The sequence below is a fragment of the Heliangelus exortis genome, unplaced genomic scaffold (genome assembly GCF_036169615.1).
Source record: "Heliangelus exortis unplaced genomic scaffold, bHelExo1.hap1 Scaffold_93, whole genome shotgun sequence".
Taxonomy (NCBI): domain Eukaryota; kingdom Metazoa; phylum Chordata; class Aves; order Apodiformes; family Trochilidae; genus Heliangelus; species Heliangelus exortis.
The window spans coordinates 5,141-25,797 of NW_027286009.1; the positions used below are offsets into that span (position 1 = coordinate 5,141).

Here is a 20,657-nt window from a genome sequence, read left to right on the forward strand (position 1 = left end):
TAAAGACACAAAGAGAGTCACACACCAGGCTTCTGCTGGTTGCTGGGGGTGCTGGGGGAAGAAGAAGAGCACAGCCCAGCACGATGCGTGGCACCAGTTGCTTTTTTTTGCTTTTTTTTAACCTGGAAACATTGGCAATTGCACACTAGCAAAACCCAAAAGTGGTCTTTGGGGTGTTGTTGGTTTCTTCCATGGCAACATACCTTCTGGTGCTGGATTTTGAGCACAGGACTTTCTCTGCACATACTGTCTTTGTGTTCCTCCACTGCTTTTTTGGGAGAGCTGAGGAACAGACCTATTGCAGCAGCAATGGAATTGGTGGGGGCCCTTGGCATTAACTCTAAGGGAAAGCATCTGTTTTGCAAACTTGATGGCTTTTCCCTAGGACTTGCAGGGGATTTTCTCCATAATTAATTACATGACATTTAGTATAATCCTTAGAGAGTGTGTGTGACAGATGCTGAATACAAAACACTGATAATACCAACTTCTTTTTCTTTTTCCTTTTTTAATTTTTTTTTTCTCTCTCTCCAAATACCACAGTCTTGGAAGACCCAGCTTTCTGTTATCTTGGAATTGAGGGGTCGTTTTTCACTCTATTGGGAGGTCCATCCTCCTCATTTTTCTAGGAAAAAACCCTACCCATAAGGATTTACACATCCAGTCAACTTGGCTTATCACCCAGCAGCTTTGTCCAGGCTCCCCTGGATACTGGAGTGAAATGCACACTTCTGGAGGGTGTTTCTACCCACTTACCTTAAACACCTACTTTACATGAGAGGAATCACTCTTTCAAGTATCTCTCACCAGCTTAAACTCAGCACTTATTTACAGGTAGCTAAAATTAAGATGAGCACAGGCCAAAGCATTCACTGGGCTGAAGGTAGAGAAGAAATTAATATTAACCCGAAGATTAACCTTTTTTTTTTTTTAATTTTTTTTTTTTTTTTTGTGGGAGGGGGATTTAATGCCTTTTTTTTTTTCTGCTTGTCTCCTCAGAGCTCTGTCCAAGACTCCTTCAGCTTTGGCCCTGAATCAAACCCAACACTGCAAGCAGCTTGAAGGCTTGGTGGTTTCCCAGGTGCAGCTGTGCCGCAGCAACCTAGAGCTGATGCAAACCATCATCCAGGCAGCCAGGGAGGTGATAAAGACCTGCAGGAAAACTTTCTCAGACATGAGGTGGAACTGCTCTTCCATTGAGCTGGCTCCTAACTACCTGCTGGACTTAGAAAGAGGTAAAAAAACTACTGCCCCCTCAGCCAGGGACATGAGGAGAGTCAGCCAGAGTTTTGTGTATACCTGTTGAGTCTGGGAGGGCTTCTGCCACACGTGGAGGGATGATGTAGCCTGGTTGTCTTGTTCTTTCAGAACATGTTGGTCCTGTTCTTTCAGAACATGTTGGTCCTGTTCTCTGATTTATCATTATGGTGCCAGTCAAGCCCAGGAAGCTCTTGAGTCTGAGATGTGGTTGGTGTCCCACAGCTCTTACAGAGGGTGCCACCAATCTGGTCTGCTTGTCCCATCAGGAGTCATGGTGTTCTTGCTCACAGTCGTGGAGCTGCTGTGTCCATCCAGAGTTTTCCAGCAGCATGTGCTCCATGTGAAGATGCTCAGCCAGCTGCCTGTGGGTCAGAGCATCCTTACCCACTCGTGCTGCAGCTCCACAGCCTCCCACCCCTTCTCTCAGCTCCACACAAACCAGGGCCATGGACCTGCCTGCAACCATCCTCCAGCAGGAGGAGAGTCCATGGGGGGAGCTTCTTCAAATGCTCCAAGGGCAGATTGCACCACAGTGGCCAAGTTGAAGAGGTCCACGTCCCTCTTTGCCCTACTGGGATGTTGCCTCTCCCTTAGGAGATGTGCTCCAAGCTGGTGACGCCCTGGGAGGTCTCAGCTGCAGGGAGTTGGTGTGTTTGCTGCTCTGTCTTGCTCAGCTGGTGTGAATCTCTTCTTGGGGAATGTTTAGGTGTCCCAGGGGTCTGAACTGGAGTTCTTGTCTCTTCCAGGCACAAGGGAGTCAGCATTTGTGTATGCCCTTTCTGCTGCTGCCATCAGCCACACCATTGCCAGAGCCTGCACCACCGGGGACCTCCCTGGCTGTTCCTGTGGTCCCATCCCAGGTGAGACACCTGGACCTGGGTATCGATGGGGAGGATGTGCAGACAACCTCAACTATGGTCTTATCATGGGGTCCAAATTTTCAGATGCTCCCATGAAGATGAAAAAATCAGGATCACAAGCCAATAAACTGATGCATCTGCACAACAGTGAAGTAGGGAGACAGGTAACAAATCCACGAGAGTTCCTGTACTTGTACAATCATCTGTAGGGGTTGGTCACTGTGTGAGGGTCAGGGTCCCTATCAGCTGATAGCAAAAGGAGCAAAAGGTTTTTCCCAGATTGCTCTGAACTCCTTTGGCCTGCTGAAGACTGTGTGGCTATATGACCCATGTGGCTATACGACCCGTGCTGGGACCCAGCAGGTCCTTAATGCTCTTCTCAGCCCTATATAACTGTGGGTGGGATGTCTCATTGCCACTCTTCCCACAGCCAAGGATGGCTCCAGTTTCCTTACCCCAGGAGGTGTGGTGGGGATGGGTCCCATTGTGCTCTGCTAAGGGTGTTGTGCCCTCAAGGTGCTGCAGAAGCGTGGAGGTTTCTCACCTGCCAGGTGTATCCAGCAGCCACCCCTGCAGCCAGAAGAGCTCATTTTTCCTTTGCTAACTGCTCCACTGATGATGATTCTCATATCTGGCAAAAGCTGCTTGGAACAGCTCCCATTTAGTGGAGGGATAATTCTTATTGTGCACCCTGCTTGGTGAGCACTGAGGTGCAAATCCCCGTCACAGCTTTCCATCCAGCTGGAAAAATGGGTGGAGGAGCTGTCAAGGTGACCCCTGCACCCAACTCTGGGCCTGCAGAGGTGCCCTAGGCTGGTCCTACCACACAGCTTGGTCCTTCCAAGGCTGCCTGCACTTGGGTGCTGGAGCAGATAAAACTTGGAGCATGTTGAGCTCATTGCCAGGTTGCCATGTAACTCACCTTTGCAGAGCACAACCATGCTGAGCTTGCCACCCCTGAGTGTTTTTTTCAACCATCCCCACTGTATCTGAGTGATTTATTGTTTGATTTGTTTGTTTTTTTTTTAAATTTTTATTTTCCTAATGTCTGGAGTTTTATTTTTAATTGCAATGGGCAAATTTTTGCTTGGGATGTAGCGTTGCCATGGCTGATGCATTCAAGCCCTTCCTGGCAACATCCTCTGCCATGGCTTCCTAGAAATGATAGAAATGCAGAACCAAAGAAAAAAAGATCTTTTTAGCCCCAAGGCCAGCAGAAAAGCAGGGTTAAGGTGCCCTGAGCTTGTCAGAGCCTTGACATCCCCGTTACCCAAAGCTGCTGGAGGCAGAAATGGGTATTAAATATCTATTTATGGATTGCTTTGATTTTCAGCTCCTTAGGAATTTAGAGGATGGGAATGAAGCCCCGTGTAGATACCTGATCCAAACTGAAAATACTTTTCTGTCTGCTGGTTGCAGAGGCACCTTGGTGAAAGCAGCCTTGGGCTGATGGTGATCACCAAGGAGCTGTGGGGTCTCATTCCCTTTGCACAGGAGCTACTCCAGAGTGGCTGTGCAGAAATCAGAGCAGCAATCCTTTCCTACAGCAGCCCCTGCTAAGAATCTGCCTTCTTTAGGAAGCTTTTGAGATGTTTGGAGGTAAGAGAAGGGCATCTCCTAACTCCTACGTTCCTTTTTGCAGGTCTTGAAAGCCTCTCTTGAAATGAAATGTAAATGCCATGGAGTTTCTGGGTCATGCTCTATCAAGACCTGTTGGAAAGGCCTTCAAGAGCTGCGGGACATTGCCTTGGACCTGAAAAACAAATATTTATCAGCCACCAAGGTCGTTCACAGGCCCATGGGCACACGTAAATACCTGGTGCCCAAGGATATCGACATCCGGCCGGTTAAAGAGACGGAGCTGATTTACCTGCAGAGCTCCCCTGATTTCTGCATGAAGAATGAGAAAGTGGGGTCACACGGGACCCAGGACAGGTGAGGTTTTCTGCAGCAGGTGCTGATTGCACTCTGAGCCACAAAGAGGGAAGGGGAGGAGGGGAATGTGTCTGAAGGTGTCAGGGTTTAACACTGGCCTGGTAATTAAACCGAAAAACAGCTGCTTTCTATTAATCCCCCTCCCTGATAAAGAAAGGAGAGAGAATAAGGGAGAGAGACTGATGGGTTGGGAACTAAACTACACAGCTTGAATGAAACAGGAATGAGAAATAGGAAAAATGACTAAATCTATACAAATATACAGGAAAATTGATCCCACGTTCCTCCTCCCTTGCCCCCAATAACTCTCACGTCACCACCCAGGCTGCAGGGCAGCCCTGGGAAAATCCAGGCTGGAATCCTGGAGTCAGCAGCAGTTGGGAGCTGGAGGCAGGAACACACAGATTCAGGCTGGGATGGATCAGGAGCACAGGCAGAGGAATGGATGGGATCCTCCCAGGATGCCCAAGCAAAGAGGGAGAGGGGAAGAAGGGGAAGCAGGAAGGGGTTTGACCCTGGTGATCCCTCCAATTTATCCTGAGGATGAGGTGGATGGGATGGAATCCTCTGTTTGGTCAATTCTGGCATCTCTCTTGTCTCTTCCTCCCCAAAGGAGGGTTCCAGGTGGGACCTCTTGACTCCTTTTCTCCTTCTGGAGGGCAAAATGTTCCTCAGAGCTGAGCAGTGTCCCTGGTTCTGCACCCCAGGCTCCAGCTGGAACTGTAACCATGGAGTGGGATCAGTCCCAGCAGCAGCCACTGCCTGAGAAACTTGCTGTTCATTTCAGCAGTGCAGCTGCTTACAAGAGACTCAGCTGAAAGCAAAAGTACAAGACAGAAAATCACCTTTATCCTGGCCCAAGCCAGGACAGAAGGAGAGGGAAATAACTGAGGAGAAAACACATGCATGCAGGAAAAGGATATCTACAAAACAATGTGGTCTGCAGGTGGCTGTGGCCAAGACAAGGCTGCAAACACCTTTGGGTTATGCAGGAGGGCACCAAATACCTTTCAGATTTCCCCAGGCATCACCCCTGTGGGAAGTTGTGTTCTTCACTGTGCTGAGTCTCTCTGAGTCATTTCTTGCAGCTATTGCTGGTGTGATGAGTTGTTACTCTACCTAAATCTCCTCTAAGCAGTCAGGTATTGACCCATCCAGGACAACTGATCCTCCCAGGCAGCCTTGAAAAAGCCCTGGAAACTACAGAGATTAATTTTTAGGATTTTTCTTTCTTTGCAATTAAAAAATTCAGGTGTGCTTCTGTTACTAATATGTCTGCAGAGGCATTTTTTCTTCCCACTAATATTAGTGATTTCATGTCATTCTAGTCAAACCTCCACTGGGCCCACTGCTGCCCCTTTCACAGGCAGCAGACATGTCTGTCTCTTCCCAAATCCTGTTGAATTCCCTCCAAGAGAAGCCAATTCCATATTTCAGCAGCCTAAACATCTCTAGGTAGGCAGGAGTTCCTTTGACAGCCATAACGTTGCATATTTCCAGAATTTTGCAGAGTTTTTCTCAAGTGGCTGCACTGGATCTATTTCAAGCTGCTATTTGCCAACTTAGTATTTCTCAGACAGGTATTATAATTCTTTATATTTTGTGTTTCTTTCTGGTGGACACTCAGGCAGTCAAGGTGCACACTCCTGCCCTTTTGTGGGGTGTCTTCATTTTAAATCTTGTTGGACACAGTGGTCTTTGGGTCCCTTTGTTCCAATGGAGAGATTTTTCTGCAATGGCAAATTATCCAAATGCAGAAAAGTTACTCTTTGGATACCTTTGATTCATAAAAAACTAATTGGTGAGAGGACTCCAGAAGATACCCTTTGGCAATGGTCAATTCCTTTGGAAACACCACTTTTTAGCAAATAGATCAGCATTTAACTGGTGGAGCTGACCAGGAGGTGATGATGGTTGGGCAAGACAAGTGTTTTTTTAGCCTTCTGATGTTTTGTGACAATTACAGTTTTTTATCCTCCCTTAGGACTAAGATCAATGGCTGGGCTGTTCTACAACAGCTCTTATCTGGCAGATTTGTGGCTGACATTTGTGATCAGCCCAATAATGAAGCAGTAATTAGAAAGTGAAGGTGTTTATGGGTCACTGAGGATTGTAAGGGGGGGAAAAAGCACATGTTAAAACTGGTTTCTGAGGGTAAATGGCATTTAAGTGGAAGTGATGTGGTTTTTTGGATTTGTGTAGATTCTGATGAATTATCTTTTGATAAAGACCTCTTTGTTGTGCCACTCTGTTTTGCAACAACAACAACAAAAATGAATGTGAAGGCTATTTAGAAATCAGTTTTATGGGATTTGCATGAAATCAACAGGTTGTGTCAAGAAAATAAAATGAATTAATTACAGGTTGGCCAAGTAAAACATTTTCCATGGGCTGAAATCCTTTTAAGAGGGGAGGGGGCGTGACTTCTTCTCCATCTAATTTCATTTCACAGCAGATTTTTCCTTTTTATCCCAGCTAGAGCTGAAAAATATGTCAAGGTCTTGAATGATTTGATTTTTTCTCCCCCCTGAGGATAGGAAAATGTGTATTGCAGGCATCTGTTTATCCCAAGCTGGGCGACAGCAGTGATTGTGAGCCTGCCAGGCAAGGTTCCATGGGAAGTGAGACTTAATGAGGATTTAGAGGACTGAGATATAAAGGCAGGAGGGGGATGACTTTCAAAAAGAACCTGTCAAGAAATACTCCTTAAACTCAGATGTGCAAGATGGTGATGGCTGTGGAAGGGGAGGAGAGCAAGATAGTCCCATGTTGAGCTGCAGGCATCTCTCAGGCCAAGTTTTCAGGTCATGTGTAGTTACACTGATTTTCATCACAATCCTTCTGCCAGTTTTTGAGAAGATGCCTGTTGGCTCAAAACTGGCACGGGTAACACAAGCCAGAGCAGCTCCCTTGCCTGCATTAAATTAGCAGAGAAAATCAATGTAAAATGCACGCAAACCCATTCTTCCTGGAAGGGAAGAAGGAAAAGGAGGTGAGCTTCCCTAACCTCCTCCTCCCATGGATGCCTTTTCCCCTTCTCAGCTTTTCCCTGATGGAGAGAACATCAAAATGTATCTCAAACGTCTGGCTCTGTTCCAGACAGGGTTCCAGCTCCTGGTGACAGGGATGAGGGGCAGGGAACACAAAAAGGATGCTGGTAGAGGGGGCAGAGAATATTGTAGTTCCTGCTTCCACTGCAAAGATGTCAAAATGCATGGAAATAGCCCAGAGAGGGTTTTATTGTGTAAGTCAAGTCCCAGAGGTATCTTATAATTTTATCCTGCATGTAAAAATGTTTGGGGGAGAGATCTCTGCTTCCTAGGAGGTTAATTTTTAAGGTCTTCTGTGGCAAGTACAATCAAAAAGGCATTTAAAGTGGTGGTGCCTCCCTTGTTTTCTCTCTTCTTCCACTGCCTATTCCCTCTTTAGCCTTTTTCTGGCCATGAACATGGGTGCAAGAATCTGTTTACAACACATTACCAGGTCAGACCCCTCTCACCAGAGAATCACAGAATGATTTGAATTTGAATGGACCTTAAAGCTCATCCAGTTCCAACCCCCTGCATGGGCAGGGACCCCTCCCACAGCCCAGGTTGCTCCAAGCCCCATCCAACCTGGGCTGAGACACTGCCAGGGATGGGGCAGCCACAGCTTCCTTGGGCAACCTGAGTCAGTGTCTCACCACCCTGACAGCAAAGTATTTCTTCCTAGGATCTCATCTAAATTTCCCCTCTTTCAGTTTGAAGCCATTCCTCCTCATCCCATCAGTTTATGCCCTTTTAAAAAGTCTCATGCTCCAGGAGACTTCAGTCTGGGCATCTCCAGCACCTTCCTAGCCCTGCTGTCTTCCTCCAAAGGGGTTCAGATGTGAGGAGGCCTCATTAACACCCCTTTTCCTATTATCAGATTTAAAAATTCAGATTGCTCCATTTTCCTTACAAAAATGAGACGTTTTCCATCACCTGGAGAAAAAGCCCTTTCTCTCCCTCCCTTCCCCCAGGTCTGGTGCTTGCTCAGAGCATGCTGGAAGCAGGACAGGGGGTGATGGCTCAATTGCAACACCTTGGATGGATTGGGTTTCTGTCCAGGCTGTAGGGAACAATCCTGCACCAGCAGGTGGGTGGCAGGGAGGGTTTAATCAGTGGCTTCCATCTCCCTCATTATCCCTTGCATTATGCAGACCTATTGGGTGTTTTTCAGGCAGGAAAGGGAATTGAATTTCCTTGTAGTGGAACCAAATGAAAATCCACTCAGAAAACATGCACCAGGTTACCCAAAAAGCCTTTCAGAGTTTTTCTCTTTTTTTTTTTTTTTGAACAAGCCCAAAATATTTTCAGAGATACCTTGGCCTTTCTTAGCTTCATGTTGAAATTAGAAATGGTTTGGAAATCTGCATGGCTCCAAGCACTTTGGGGTGTATCCAGATTCCAGAGCCAGGGAAAGGAACCTGAACCTGAGATCTGAAGCCTTTTTGAAGTGCTCAAAAAATTCTGATTAAGGAGTTGAGTTTTGCAATCCTTGTCCCAGGCTTCTGCAAAAAAGGTTTGTTCCATCCCCAGCTTGCATCAATCCCAGCCAAATTTTGGGTGCTTGTTTGCCACCGTTACATTTCCATAGCCAATAAAAAAATTAATCCTGAGAAAAATCAAAAGAAGCTGACGTGTGGGTTGTAAAACTTTCAATACAACAAACTTGGGGAAAAAAGAGTATTTATTTCCATTTTGAGCTCTCTTGGAAGAAAGCACTCCATATCTCATCTTTTCACAGGGTGGTTTGGTTTCTCCTGCCTGAAAATTTCATTATCAGCTTCCAGTAGATGATAAATAATAGCAGATTATAAAACTGAGATCTCTTGTGTGAGAAAAGAAGCAAAAGCATTAACCTCCTTTATCAGTAGGGTGCAATGTATCATATTTCAAAGGCTCTTTAAGGTCCCTTAAGGAATCCAAGGAAATTCTGCCACACATGCATATGAGTCCAGCTCCTGAAGCCTTGCAGAGATAACTGAGCTGTTTATTACTGAGCTTCCCCAGAGAAGTCTTGGAGCCAAGCAAATTCTGCTGAAGATGGGAAGGAGCTCTCATACACTGCAGAAATGGGGCTGCAGCTCAGATGGGTTGATCAACAACCACAGAATCACAGAAGCCTTCTGGTTGGAAAGGATTTTTAAGATCAAGTCCAACCTTACCCTGGTCTACTGAGTCCAGTGCTAAAACTGTTTTACTGATAGTAATTAGAGTACTAATAGGAGTTATAACTAAAGTGCTATGTCTAAGCATCACTTTACCTGATTTTTAAACAGGGATGGTGATTAAAACACCTCCTGTTCCACTGTCTGATAACCCATTCAGTGAAGAAGTTTCTTCTAAACCTTCTCTGGTGCAATTTGAGGCCATTTCTTCTCATCCTTTCCCTTGCTACTTGGGAGAAGAGATGGAGCCCACTCCAACTTCCTTTCAGTGTAGAGAGCAGCAAGGTCTCCCCTCAGCCTCCTTTTCTCCAGGATAAACACCCCCAGTTCCCTCAGCCCCTCTTTCCAAGACTTGTGCTCCAGACCCTTCCTTTTTTTGTTGCCCTCCTTACCTGACTCACTTTGGCAGCAATCATGGCCAATTCTTTCAGGGTTGCTCCTTGCTGACTTAATTTCTGCAATTGTCCCCTAAGATTCCTTTGGCTGCTTCATTTTCTTGGGTAGAAACACACATGAAATTAACTGAACGTGCCTCTACTACTGGGTGGTGACTACAAAGACTTTACACCTGGTGGTTGCCTCTTTACATCCTGGTGGGCCCAACAACAGAGATGCTGGAGGAGAAGGATGGGCTGAGTGTTGATGCCACTTCTTTCCAGCCACCCTGAAAAAGTGCTTTGTATCGTGTTGTGATGCAGTCAATTCAGTTTTCTAGCAGGAATACTCATGTTTAGAGAGTTAGTTATGGGTATAAAACAGCATTTGGTGTTTGGGTTGGTTTTTTTTTTTGTTACAGACTCTAAGGTTTTGTCACTCACTGAGGGCACGAGAAGCAATAGGAAGAACTTTGGCTTTAACTTGCTAATAATGTGTGTAATGGTCTTGGAAATTTTGCATGTTACCAGGTGTGCCATCCTTTTTTCAAGGGTTCCAAGAAATTATGTATAAAGAATAGCAAATAATTCTTCTGTGAGTATCCCAGAAGTTTAAACTGAAGGCAAGCCAGAAAAATACCAGCTTTCTGTTCCTCTCACCTACAGTAGAGAAATTTCTCCAGGGCAACATGGTGGTAGTTGGTGTCCATTTCCAAAATGACAGTGGGGTCAGTTGTGGGTTTTTTGGGTTTTTTCTCAGTTAATCCCTAGGGATGTCTGAATCCTTCCCACTATTTTTTTTTTTTTTTTTTTTTTTTTTTCCCCAGACAAAAATTTGAAATGGGTAGTGAATTCAGGAGATAAAAAAATACAGCCAGGTTTTCTAAGTTCTTTTAGTTCCTCTGCATCAAAACAGCATTGAAGGGATGGGAATGACTTTTTGTGGAGTTTGATTTTTCTAGGAGCAAGAATGAAGAGGGAACTGGGAATGATTAGTTTGGGGAAGAGGAGGTTGAGAAGAGACCTCATTGCTCTCTACATCTCCCTGCAAGGAGGTTGTAGGAAGGTGGGTGCTGGGCTCTTCTCTCAAGTGAGCATTGATAGGACCAGAGGAAATGGCCTGAAATTGCACCAGGAAGAATTAAGAAATTATTTTCTTTGCTGAGAGAGCAGTCAGGCATTGGAATGGGCTGCCCAGGGAGGTGTTGGAGTCACCATCCCTGGAAATATTTAAAAACTGTGTAGATGGGGCACTTCAGGACATGCTCTATTCAGCATGGTGATACAGATACTGATAGATATTTATTTAATTTTTTTATTATTATTATTTATTTTATTATTATTTATTTTATTATTATTAATTTAATATTGCTAATATTATATTATTAATTATTACTATTATTACAGTTGGACACAGTAATCTTACGAGCCTTTTTCTAACCATGACAATTCTGTGAGCTGAGGTTATTACTGGTTTATTACTTAAGATATTTGTCTGCTCTGGTTTTAAAAACAGTTGCCCCAAACAAACTGTTCCAGGGCTTTGTCATCCTCAAACTTGATGTTTGTCTTAATCTGAATTTACCTTTTTTTTTTGCTGCAAATCAAACTGGTGATTTCTTGTCCTCTTTTCTCCATGTGTGAAGAACATTTCTTCTCTCTCCTTTTTTCCAGTGACATTTTTTAGAAGAGAAGACAGCTTTTCTTGAGAACTTCTTTAAGTCAATTCCTTCAACCTTTTCTACTTTCTGAACTGCTGCCCTGATTCTCTTGGGGATGTTCCCACATTGATGTGGCTCTTTCTCAAAGTGTGTTGCTTATTTTGCATTTTAATCCATTCTCACCAAATGCTGTCAGCTCCTTTTGCCCTGACTTTGTCCACAATTTTTTTTTAACCTTAAAGTTCTTCATTAATGAAAATACAGGCTGGTTCCAGAATGTCCCTTGACATCTCCCTGCTGACATGTACTATTGATAACTCTTTCCTACAGTTGTTCAGTGTCAGTCTCTGGTTGTTCCTGGTGGATGAGAAAGCAATTTAAAAGTCATTGAGATGCTGCCCTCAGAATCTTATATGAAGTTGTGCATTTTGATGTATTTTTAGCTACGTCCATTGCATTAGATACCTCTTGAGGGGGTTGAATTATTTTTCTCTTTCTGTCTTTTATATACTGCTGTAAGACTTGGCATTACCAGAGCAAGGGGAACAAAAGAAATTCGGAGGAATTTGACTTAAAAGAGAAAAAAAAATTATTTCTTTACACAGCTTGTCTTCTGGGACTTGTGGCTCTGGGAGTTCATGGAGGCAGATGGTTTCCCTGAGGTCAGAAAAAGATGACACAAATACATGGCCAGGGTGTCCACAAGGGGATACTGAGATGTCTGGACAGGAATTTTTATTTTTAATAAAAATCACCCCTTATACAAGATCACCAGGTGCTGGTGGGGTATGAAAAAAACTACTACAGAAAGTCACCAGATTTTTCTTTTCCTCCCTGAGGAACATCTCCCACAACCATTCCAGAGTAATGGGCCAGGCAGGCAGGTGCTGTCCCCCAGAATGGCTTTTCTTATGTATTCATAGGAAGTTTTCCACTTATAAATATTAACAGGACTGATGGAGGGAGATCCCAGGGGACATCTGGCCCATCCCTGTCACCATCTGTCATTATCATGGGTGACACAGTATAGGGTTGGCCTCAGCTTGGCTCTCAGATGCCAGCTGGGCCACCAAAAAATCTGTCCTCCTTTCTGCTGAATGGGACAGAACCAAACTGGGATCCCCAATGAAATTATTTGGGACAACTCCCCATAGCTTTTAAGATTAAAATCCCCCAGGAAGTGTATGGGAGATGGCTCAGCCTTTTCATCTGGGGGAAGACTCTAAGACATCCTTCACCACCTCTGCTGAGAAGCCACCCCCTTAATGAGGCTGTCTGGGCTCAGGGAGTGTTTTTTGCACATGAGGGCTGGAAAGGGGAGATTTTGGATGAGCATATTGAGTGGGATTTGTCCAGTCAGCAGGGATGACCTCCTCCCTTCTTGCATAAGGAAGGAAAAAGTATTGTGACAATGTGAGAGCCTGTTCCTGAGCCAGGCCCTTGGCTGGGATTACAACTGAAGCATCATTTTTCACCCCTCTTCCAAGTGCTTCTAGAGGTTACAGTGTTGTGTTAAGATGCAATCTCCTGCCTTCGTGTTTTCTCTCCACGGCTCAGGAGGAGGGGATTTCTCTGAGTTGTTGGAATTGTGCTGGACCCAGCCCAAAATAAATGGGGTTGAACTTAACCCATCAGCAGGGAGCCCGGTGAGGTCGCAGCCGCGGGCTCTGAAAGGAGATGCTCAGGGGCAGCTTCTGTGGGTAAACTCTGGGCTCCTTTGTCTTCCTCCACTTGCTTTTTGTTATGTGTAGATTCAGCTGAGAAACTACCTCTTTTTCAGCTTATGTAATGAAAAAAAAGGGTAATTCATCCAGACCTAGGCTTTAAAACAGCAAACAAAAGCTCTGGTTGGTGGCACTGTCAGGGAAGTTTTCTTCAAGCCCATTTGGGTTCAGGATGGGATCAAAAGCTTTGGTTTAGCTATTTAATACATCCCTCCAGAAGGTCCCTGTTGCTTTATCCAAAACTGAACGAAGCTTGGAGATTTTTTTATAAAATTGTGGCTTTTTTCTTTATTTATTTCAGGCTGGGTGGGATGGGGAGAGCTATGGAAAGTTTTACCTCCCATAGGAGAGGACTGGGAATAAGGAAAGGGAGATTCCATATCAGATGGAGAGCTTTGCTCTCTGTTTAAGTGGAGTAAATTGGGCTGTCAGGTGCTTTGTATATTTGGGCTGTGAATGTCCTCAAGGGTGAACTGGAGTCAGAGTGGACCCATGGTCCCTTTCCTGACAAGGGGAAATGGCTTCAAGCTGCATCAGGGGAGATTTAGGTTGGATATCAGGAGAAATTTCTTTACAGAAAGGGCTGATAAGCACTGGAAGAGACTCCCCCAGGGGGGTGGTTGAGTCTCCATCCCTGAATGTGTTTAAAAATCACCTGGATGTGGTGCTTGGGGACATGGTTTAGTGGTGGGTCATTGGGAAGAGGGTAAGAGGGTGAAGATCTTGAAGGTCTTTTCCAGCCTGAGTAATTCTATTTATTAAATTCCCATTTAAATGGGCTCCCAGCATGAGGTGGCACAGATGCACTGCACATCCATCACTTCTGCAGACTCCTCATCCTCCCTAGGTGAACCTCTGGGCAGCAACCTTTCCATCCACCTAAAAAAGGTTGAGTAAATTGAAAAAGGTTGTCAAATACCCTCCCTTCTCCTCCTGTCAACACGCCTGTATTTGAACCTTTGCTCTGAATATTTAATGCATTTTCTAATACATTTATGGGGAGTCATTTGGAGGTTTCCTGGCTGAGGAGCCCTGGCTCACAGGGGCAATAACAACCCTTTTGGTACAGCATTAGGCAAACATGCTCAGGGTGGTTGCAGATTTCAGCTTCAGTGGAGGATTTCAAAGGTTTGTCAATATTTACAGACACTCCTGAGTGAGGGGGAGCACGGGGGAGCCTTTAAACACTCGACCTGGGGAGGAATGCAGGTCAGAAGTAACAAAGAGGAGTCCTGCCTGAGTCAGAAAAAAATAAAGGAAGGACAAGAATTAAATCTCAACACCTCGTTACTATCATAGCTTCTCCTCAGCATTACCTCATGAGGAATTCCTTTAAATCTCATAGATCTTTTGTCATCAATCAGTGGAGTGCTAAGCTCAAGGGTGCAATTCATGATCCTCTCTCCTTCTCCTACCCCAAACCAACCTTCTTGTGTTTCTGTCCAAAATAAAACTGCAGAATAAGATTTAGGAGAGATGTCGAGGTGTCACCATCCGAGCCCCCTTTCTTCCAGTAGTTTCAAGACTCTGTTAAGTTCACAGCTCTGTGGTGTTTGGTGAAATCTGTTACCTTGGCTGATGTCCAGCCAAGCACCTGACCAAATGTGAACACTTCCACCCTGGGCTATCCTTACAGTCCATGGAGACTGCAAATTCCATGCTGACTGTCCATGGAGAAATGGCATCTCCATCCCTAGGGTTCATCTCATGGTCAATGCCTGTTGTGCTCTCATGTCAAGTATTTTAGGAGAATGAGATAGCTGTTTTTTTCAGAATATCTGGGGATCCATGAGCAAAGGGTCAATGAGAGAAATTCCCCAATTTATGGGTTACTCCTCAAAACCTCAAGCCAGCTGCCTGCAAGAGGACAAAGTGAGGGAACCCCACACAATGGCTGACTTATCCTGATGAGTCTGGTTTTAATTAAAAGCAGGAGCAAACCAAGCAGTGAAAGTCCAGGGGATATTTGGCAACTTGTCATCCTACCCAGTGCTCCTGCCAAGCTGCCTGCTCCTGGGTCAGGCCTTGGGGTGGTACAGGGCCACCTCCCTGGCTGATCATGTTGTGATGGGAGACACTGGGGAGGGGAAAAGTCAGACTCCTGCCCTTTTGGTCTTGGTTGTGATTTCCCTGATAGGGTCTGGGCTGGAGAGTGGCTGGAACAGGAGTTTTCCCAGCCTGGGGTTGCTGGCTCAGAGCCTGTGCAAATATTCTGTGGCCACAGGGTTCCTCCTCCCTCCTTTTCAGGTTAGGGAGTGTTTGTTCTGTAGGGTATCATCTTCCTCCAGCTCCCTTCAGACAGCTTTGGAGCCTGAAGTGGGATACAGGCTGCAAGGGATGATGAGTTTTTGGTTTGGTGGAGGTATCATGATAGATTTGCTTGTCTGCTTGTATGGCTGCCAGCTCCCTGCCAAACCTGGCTGCCAGCAGCCTGAATGCTGCTGAGCCCCAAATGAGAGTCAGAAGAGGAGTTTAATGTTATTTTGGGTGTCAGAGCAGGTGAAGTGACTGCAGCCCTGGAATTCTCCCTTCCTCCCTTGCAGGTGTAGAATCACTGAATTACCTTGGTTGGAAAAGACCTCCAAGATCATTAAGTCCAATAATTATCCTAACACTGACAAATCCTTAACAAAACCAAATCCCTGAGTACAATGTCTGTGTGACTCCTAAATACCTCCAGAGATGGTGACTCCATGACTTCCCTGGGCAGCTTTGCAGAGCTGTCAGGCCCCAGTGCCTTGCAGAGCCATCAAATTCATAGAATTATGCAATGGTTTGGGTTGGAAGGAACCCTCAGGATCGTCCAGTTCCAACCCCTGCATGGGCAGGGACCCCTCCCACAGCCCAGGTTGCTCCAAGCCCCATCCAACCTGGGCTGAGACACTGCCAGGGATGGGGCAGCCACAGCTTCCTTGGGCAACCTGGGACAGGGGCTCAGCACCCTCACACCAAAGAATTTCTCCCTCCCATTTCCTCTCCATTTCCCCTCTTGCAGCTGGAAACCCTTCCCCCTCATCCCATCCCTCCAGGACCTTGTCCAAAGTCCCTCCCCAGCTTTCCTGGAGCCCCTTCAGACACTGGAAGATTCTCCAGGGGCTCCCCAGAACTTTCTCCTTGTCCTCTCCTCTCTCCTCTCCTCTCCTCTCCTCTCCTCTCCTCTCCTCTCCTCTCCTCTCCTCTCCTCTCCTCTCCTCTCCTCTCCTCTCCTCTCCTCTCCTCTCCTCTCCTCTCCTCTCCTCTCCTCTCCTCTCCTCTCCTCTCCTCTCCTCTCCTCTCCTCTCCTCTCCTCTCCTCTCCTCTCCTCTCCTGTCTCTTCTCCTCTCCTTTTCTTTTTTCTCCTCTCCTTTTTTCTCTTCTCTTCTTTTTTCTCTCTTCTTCCTCTTCCTCTTCCTCTTCCTCTCCTCCAGACTGAACACCCCCAACTTTCTCAGCCTGTTCCAGGCTCTCCCCACCCTCAAATTCCAGAATTTGTTCCCCATCTCCAACCTCAATCTCCCCTTTCTCTCCAAGTTTTAACCCATTTCCCTTCTCCTCTCCCTACCCCCCCGTGTCCAAAGCCCTCCCCCAGCTTTCTTGGAGCCCCTTCAGATATTGGAAGGTTGCTCTGAGCTCACCTGGGAGCCTCCTCTTCTCCAGGCTGAACAACCCCAATCCCTCAGCCTGGCTTCCCAGGGAGCTGCTCAGCCCTCTGAGCATTTCAGTGGCTCCTCTGGACACCTTCCAGGAGCTCTGTGTCCTTCTGATGATGGGGACTCCAGAACTGGACACAGGACTCCAGGTGGGGTCTCAGCAGAGCAGAGCAGAGGGGGAGAATCCCCTCCCTCCACCTCTCTCTGTGCTTCTTTGCTTCTCAGGCCTGAGCACCATTTCAGGACACTGGTTTGGAAAGCCCAGCAGGGATTTGCTCTTGCTCACCCCATTTCCTTTCTTCCAGGCAATGCAACAAGACCTCCAATGGGAGTGACAGCTGTGATTTGATGTGCTGTGGCAGAGGCTACAACCCCTACATGGACAAAGTGGTGGAGCGATGCCACTGCAAGTACCACTGGTGCTGCTACGTGACCTGTAAAAAGTGTGAGAGGACTGTTGAGAGATATGTGTGCAAATGAAAGCCCTCATATCTCTGCCCAGGAGCTGAGATGCCAGCAAAACTCCAGCACTATTCAGAGAAGAGAAAACCTTTTCCTGATTAGGTGTTGTTTATCTTGTAAAGAAACAGACTTGAAGAAAGATGGTAGGAGGAAACAAACAAACAAAAAAATCTATCACACCAGTTAAAAAAAAAAAAAAAAAAAAAGACCTTTAAAAAACCCCAGCAAACCCACAAGTGTTTCCCCTCACCAATAAGGTGCTCTCCAAGAAGACAAAAACTCATCTGGGATGGTATCTTCTTCCAAAATATTTCTCATGGTTACCAATGACGTCGGCCATCAGGTGCCTTTGCATTTTGAGAAAGAAAAGTAGAAACTTTCCCCAAGGAAGAAAAGAATCTTTTGTTTGAAAATAACTAAGACTTAGACTTGTCTAAGCCTTTTAGCACAGGTATTGAGTCTACATTAGGATTGTCCCAGAAGGGAAATTCTACAACTTTTCAGCAATAACTGCCTTTGTTGCCAAAGACTTTATTTTTAGCATGGAAACATCCACTCCAGATGATAAAGGTGGAAAGATTTCAGGTCAGTCCCCTGAAATGAACAACTCATTTTAACCATTCTTTTATGCAGGTCTATGACTTTGAAGTTACTGCTGCAGGTAAAGCTGCCCATGATTTTTTTAGGCTGGATGGGGTTTCAAATTCAGCCATGCAAAAACCCCCATGGGATCCTGGAATGAGACTTGGGTGGCTTGAGAAGGGTTCACAAAATTACAGTGGAGCTGTTAGGATAAAATGAAATGAAGTTAAAATCCAGTGGGAAAATAAAAATAAAGAAAAAACAAGCAAAAAAAAACCCCAAAACACCCAACAAAACCAGCTCCTGCTCTCTTTCTCTCTTGCCCTTTGGGTGTGATGCCTTTAGTCACCAATGTTCTTCTGCATTGGGCCATCAACACTTTAGGGAAATGAGCTGTTGCTTCTTTCCCCTCCAGCAAAACTGTTGACCCAGCCCCAAGAAACTGCAGAAAGTGGAGTCAGAACGTGTCAGTCCTTCACGTGGCCCTGCCCTGACCCAGCAGAGAACCACTATCTGTGGCTGTAGATATTTTCTTTTGTATGCGGACATACAGAAATATTTATAAGATATATCTTGTGCTTTTGTCTACTCTCCTTCCTACATAAATATCTCTTTATTATTATAAACAAGCATTAACAATAGTATGAAATAAATGCTGAAGTTACTGGTGCAACAGCAAAATGTTAGATTATTATGTTTCACTCTCCTACTTGGAAAGGAACCCAGCTTTCCCTCCCAAGGATGGGGAAGAGCAAGGCTCGAGGCACTCGCTGGCGTGGGATAGATACGTTCCTCTATTCCCTGTCTCCCCAGCCTCTTCATTTTGAGCAGAATTAGCCAAGATGCAATCAAGACAACAAAACAGAGCAGTTGGAGGAAGGAACAGTCACCCTTCTTGGTTCTGCTTTTTTTTTTTTTTTTTTTAATCAGACATCACTCTCATCGATAAAATATCCCAGTGCTCCCAAGGAGCTTAATAAAATACGTGGCTAATACCTCCTGGTTTGCTCCAGGATTTGCTCTGCAGCATTGGGTTAGGTTCTCTTTCTTGCTCAGTTTTTGCAATGGGCATCCAGCTCTGAGTCCCTGTTAGGAAAAGTGATGCTGAAGAAGCATCTCCAGGAGCAGAGCACAGCAGAGCCTGAGAGGTCCTTCAGACCATTTCTGAGTACCTCGTTCCCCAAGAAAATTGCTGGAAACAGCCAAAAAATCACTCCTGTACAAATAAGAGAGAACAGTGCCACTTTCCTAGGGGGAAATGTATCCATAAAGCTGCAGTTTTCCTCCAGATCTTTTTACTTTCCCACCAACTGCCTCTACAAGGGCTCTGAGCAATCCTGGGGGGATGAAGGAGAAAAGCATGGAGGGTTGGAGAGCAAAATTCGAGCTATTTTGTTCCCCTCAGCTACTTTGCTTTCCCGTAACAGGTCTGGGCTCCTCTCCTCCTTCCCTCCCCCAGCCATGAGCAGGCAAAAAAGAGGCCTTTGGAAGTTTGTCAGTGGTTTGTGTTATTGTCACCCCATAAAAGCTGGAGGACTAAAACGTCTCCGCAGCGCAGTGTGATGAGCGGTGGGTGTCTTTAGGCTGACATGCAGACAGGCTGGTGGCACAAATCCCACTGCTCTCCAAAGCCAGATTTTGGCTTCATTTGATATATAAAGAAACTGTCTACTTTCATTCTTTTTAAGGGATTTTATTTTTATTTCCACCTTCTGATGAAGCCAACAAGGCAGGGATGTTCTGACCAAAGAAAAATTTGTGCATTTCAATGCTGTTCTGTAATGTTCCTTTTCTTGCTCCCTTGCTGATGTCCTGAATCTTTCTGCTTGGCAAAAAAAAAAAAACCCAGCAAGATGGAAGAAATGCTCTATATGCACATTGTTTTCAGCTGTGTTTCCCTCCTCCTGTGTCAGACCCATGTTCTTCAGCTGCTTTTCCCATGTCAGAAGAAACCATAACTTTGCAGAGCATGAAAAGATGTGAATAAACCTGCAGGCATCGATCCAGAAGGAAATGACCCCTTAGCAGACCTTTAGGGATGGTGGAACCTCTATGTTTGTGTCTGCCTCTGCCCCCAGCTGTCTGTTACTGAAGATGCTGAACTGAAATGGCTGCAGTTTTCAGTGGTTTGCATTTTGGGGCATCCAGGCTCAAAATCTCTGCTGACTCCTCAAGAAAACCATACCATGGGCTTCACCTGAATTTGGCTTCTTTGAGTCTAAGAGTCCATTTGGCCCCAGCCCATGTCCTAGGTTGTTGGTCTGTGAATAACTCTTGCATTTTAGGGTCCTTCCCTGGAGTGGCTTCACCCTGCGTGAGAAATGTGCCCTTATCAAGATGTCCCTTATCAAGATGAGGCCTGATAAACTGCAGCTTCCCCTGATACACAGCCCTGCTTCAACAGCAGATTAGTGCCACAGAGTTGTAGAATGTGCTGGAAGGGACCCTAAAAATCATCCAGTTCCAAACTCTCTGCCATGGGCAGGGACCCCTCCCACAGCCCAGGTTGCTCCAAGCCCCTGCTCCAACCTGGGCTGAGACACTGCCAGGGATGGGACAGCCACAGCTTCTCTGGAAAACCTGTTCCAGGGTGCCACCATCCTCAAAGGAAAGAATTTTTTCCTAATATCTAATCTAAATTTCCCTTCTCCCAGTTTAAAGTCATTCCAGGCCAACAGCATCCTGGCCTGCATCAGCACCAGTGTGGCCAGCAGGACAAGGGAAGGGTTTATATCCCAGTGCTTGGCACTGGTGAGGCTGCACCTCAAATCCAGGGTTCAATATTGGGCCCCTGACTACAAGAAGGACATTGAGGGGCTGGAGTGTGTCCTGAGAAGAGCCATGAAGCTGGTGAAGGGTCTGTAGAACAAATCTTATGAAGAGCAGCTCAGGGAACTAGGAGTGTTCATCCTGGAGAGAAGGAGGCTGAGGGGTGACTTTCTCAGTTTCTACAAATCCCTGGAAGGAGGTTGGAGTGAG

The 20,657-nt window shown here is 45.8% G+C and overlaps 1 protein-coding gene across 1 annotated transcript; it reads left to right on the forward strand.

Annotated features, from left to right (window-relative positions):
- Positions 1-999: 999 nt before the first annotated feature.
- On the forward strand, positions 1,000-18,359 carry LOC139791045 (protein Wnt-11; the record flags this gene model as incomplete). Its single annotated transcript, XM_071732833.1, has 5 exons — positions 1,000-1,235; positions 2,007-2,120; positions 2,205-2,284; positions 3,763-4,055; positions 16,940-18,359. Coding segments are annotated over 5 exons (898 nt in total), but the record flags the coding sequence as incomplete, so codon positions are not given.
- Positions 18,360-20,657: the final 2,298 nt, after the last annotated feature.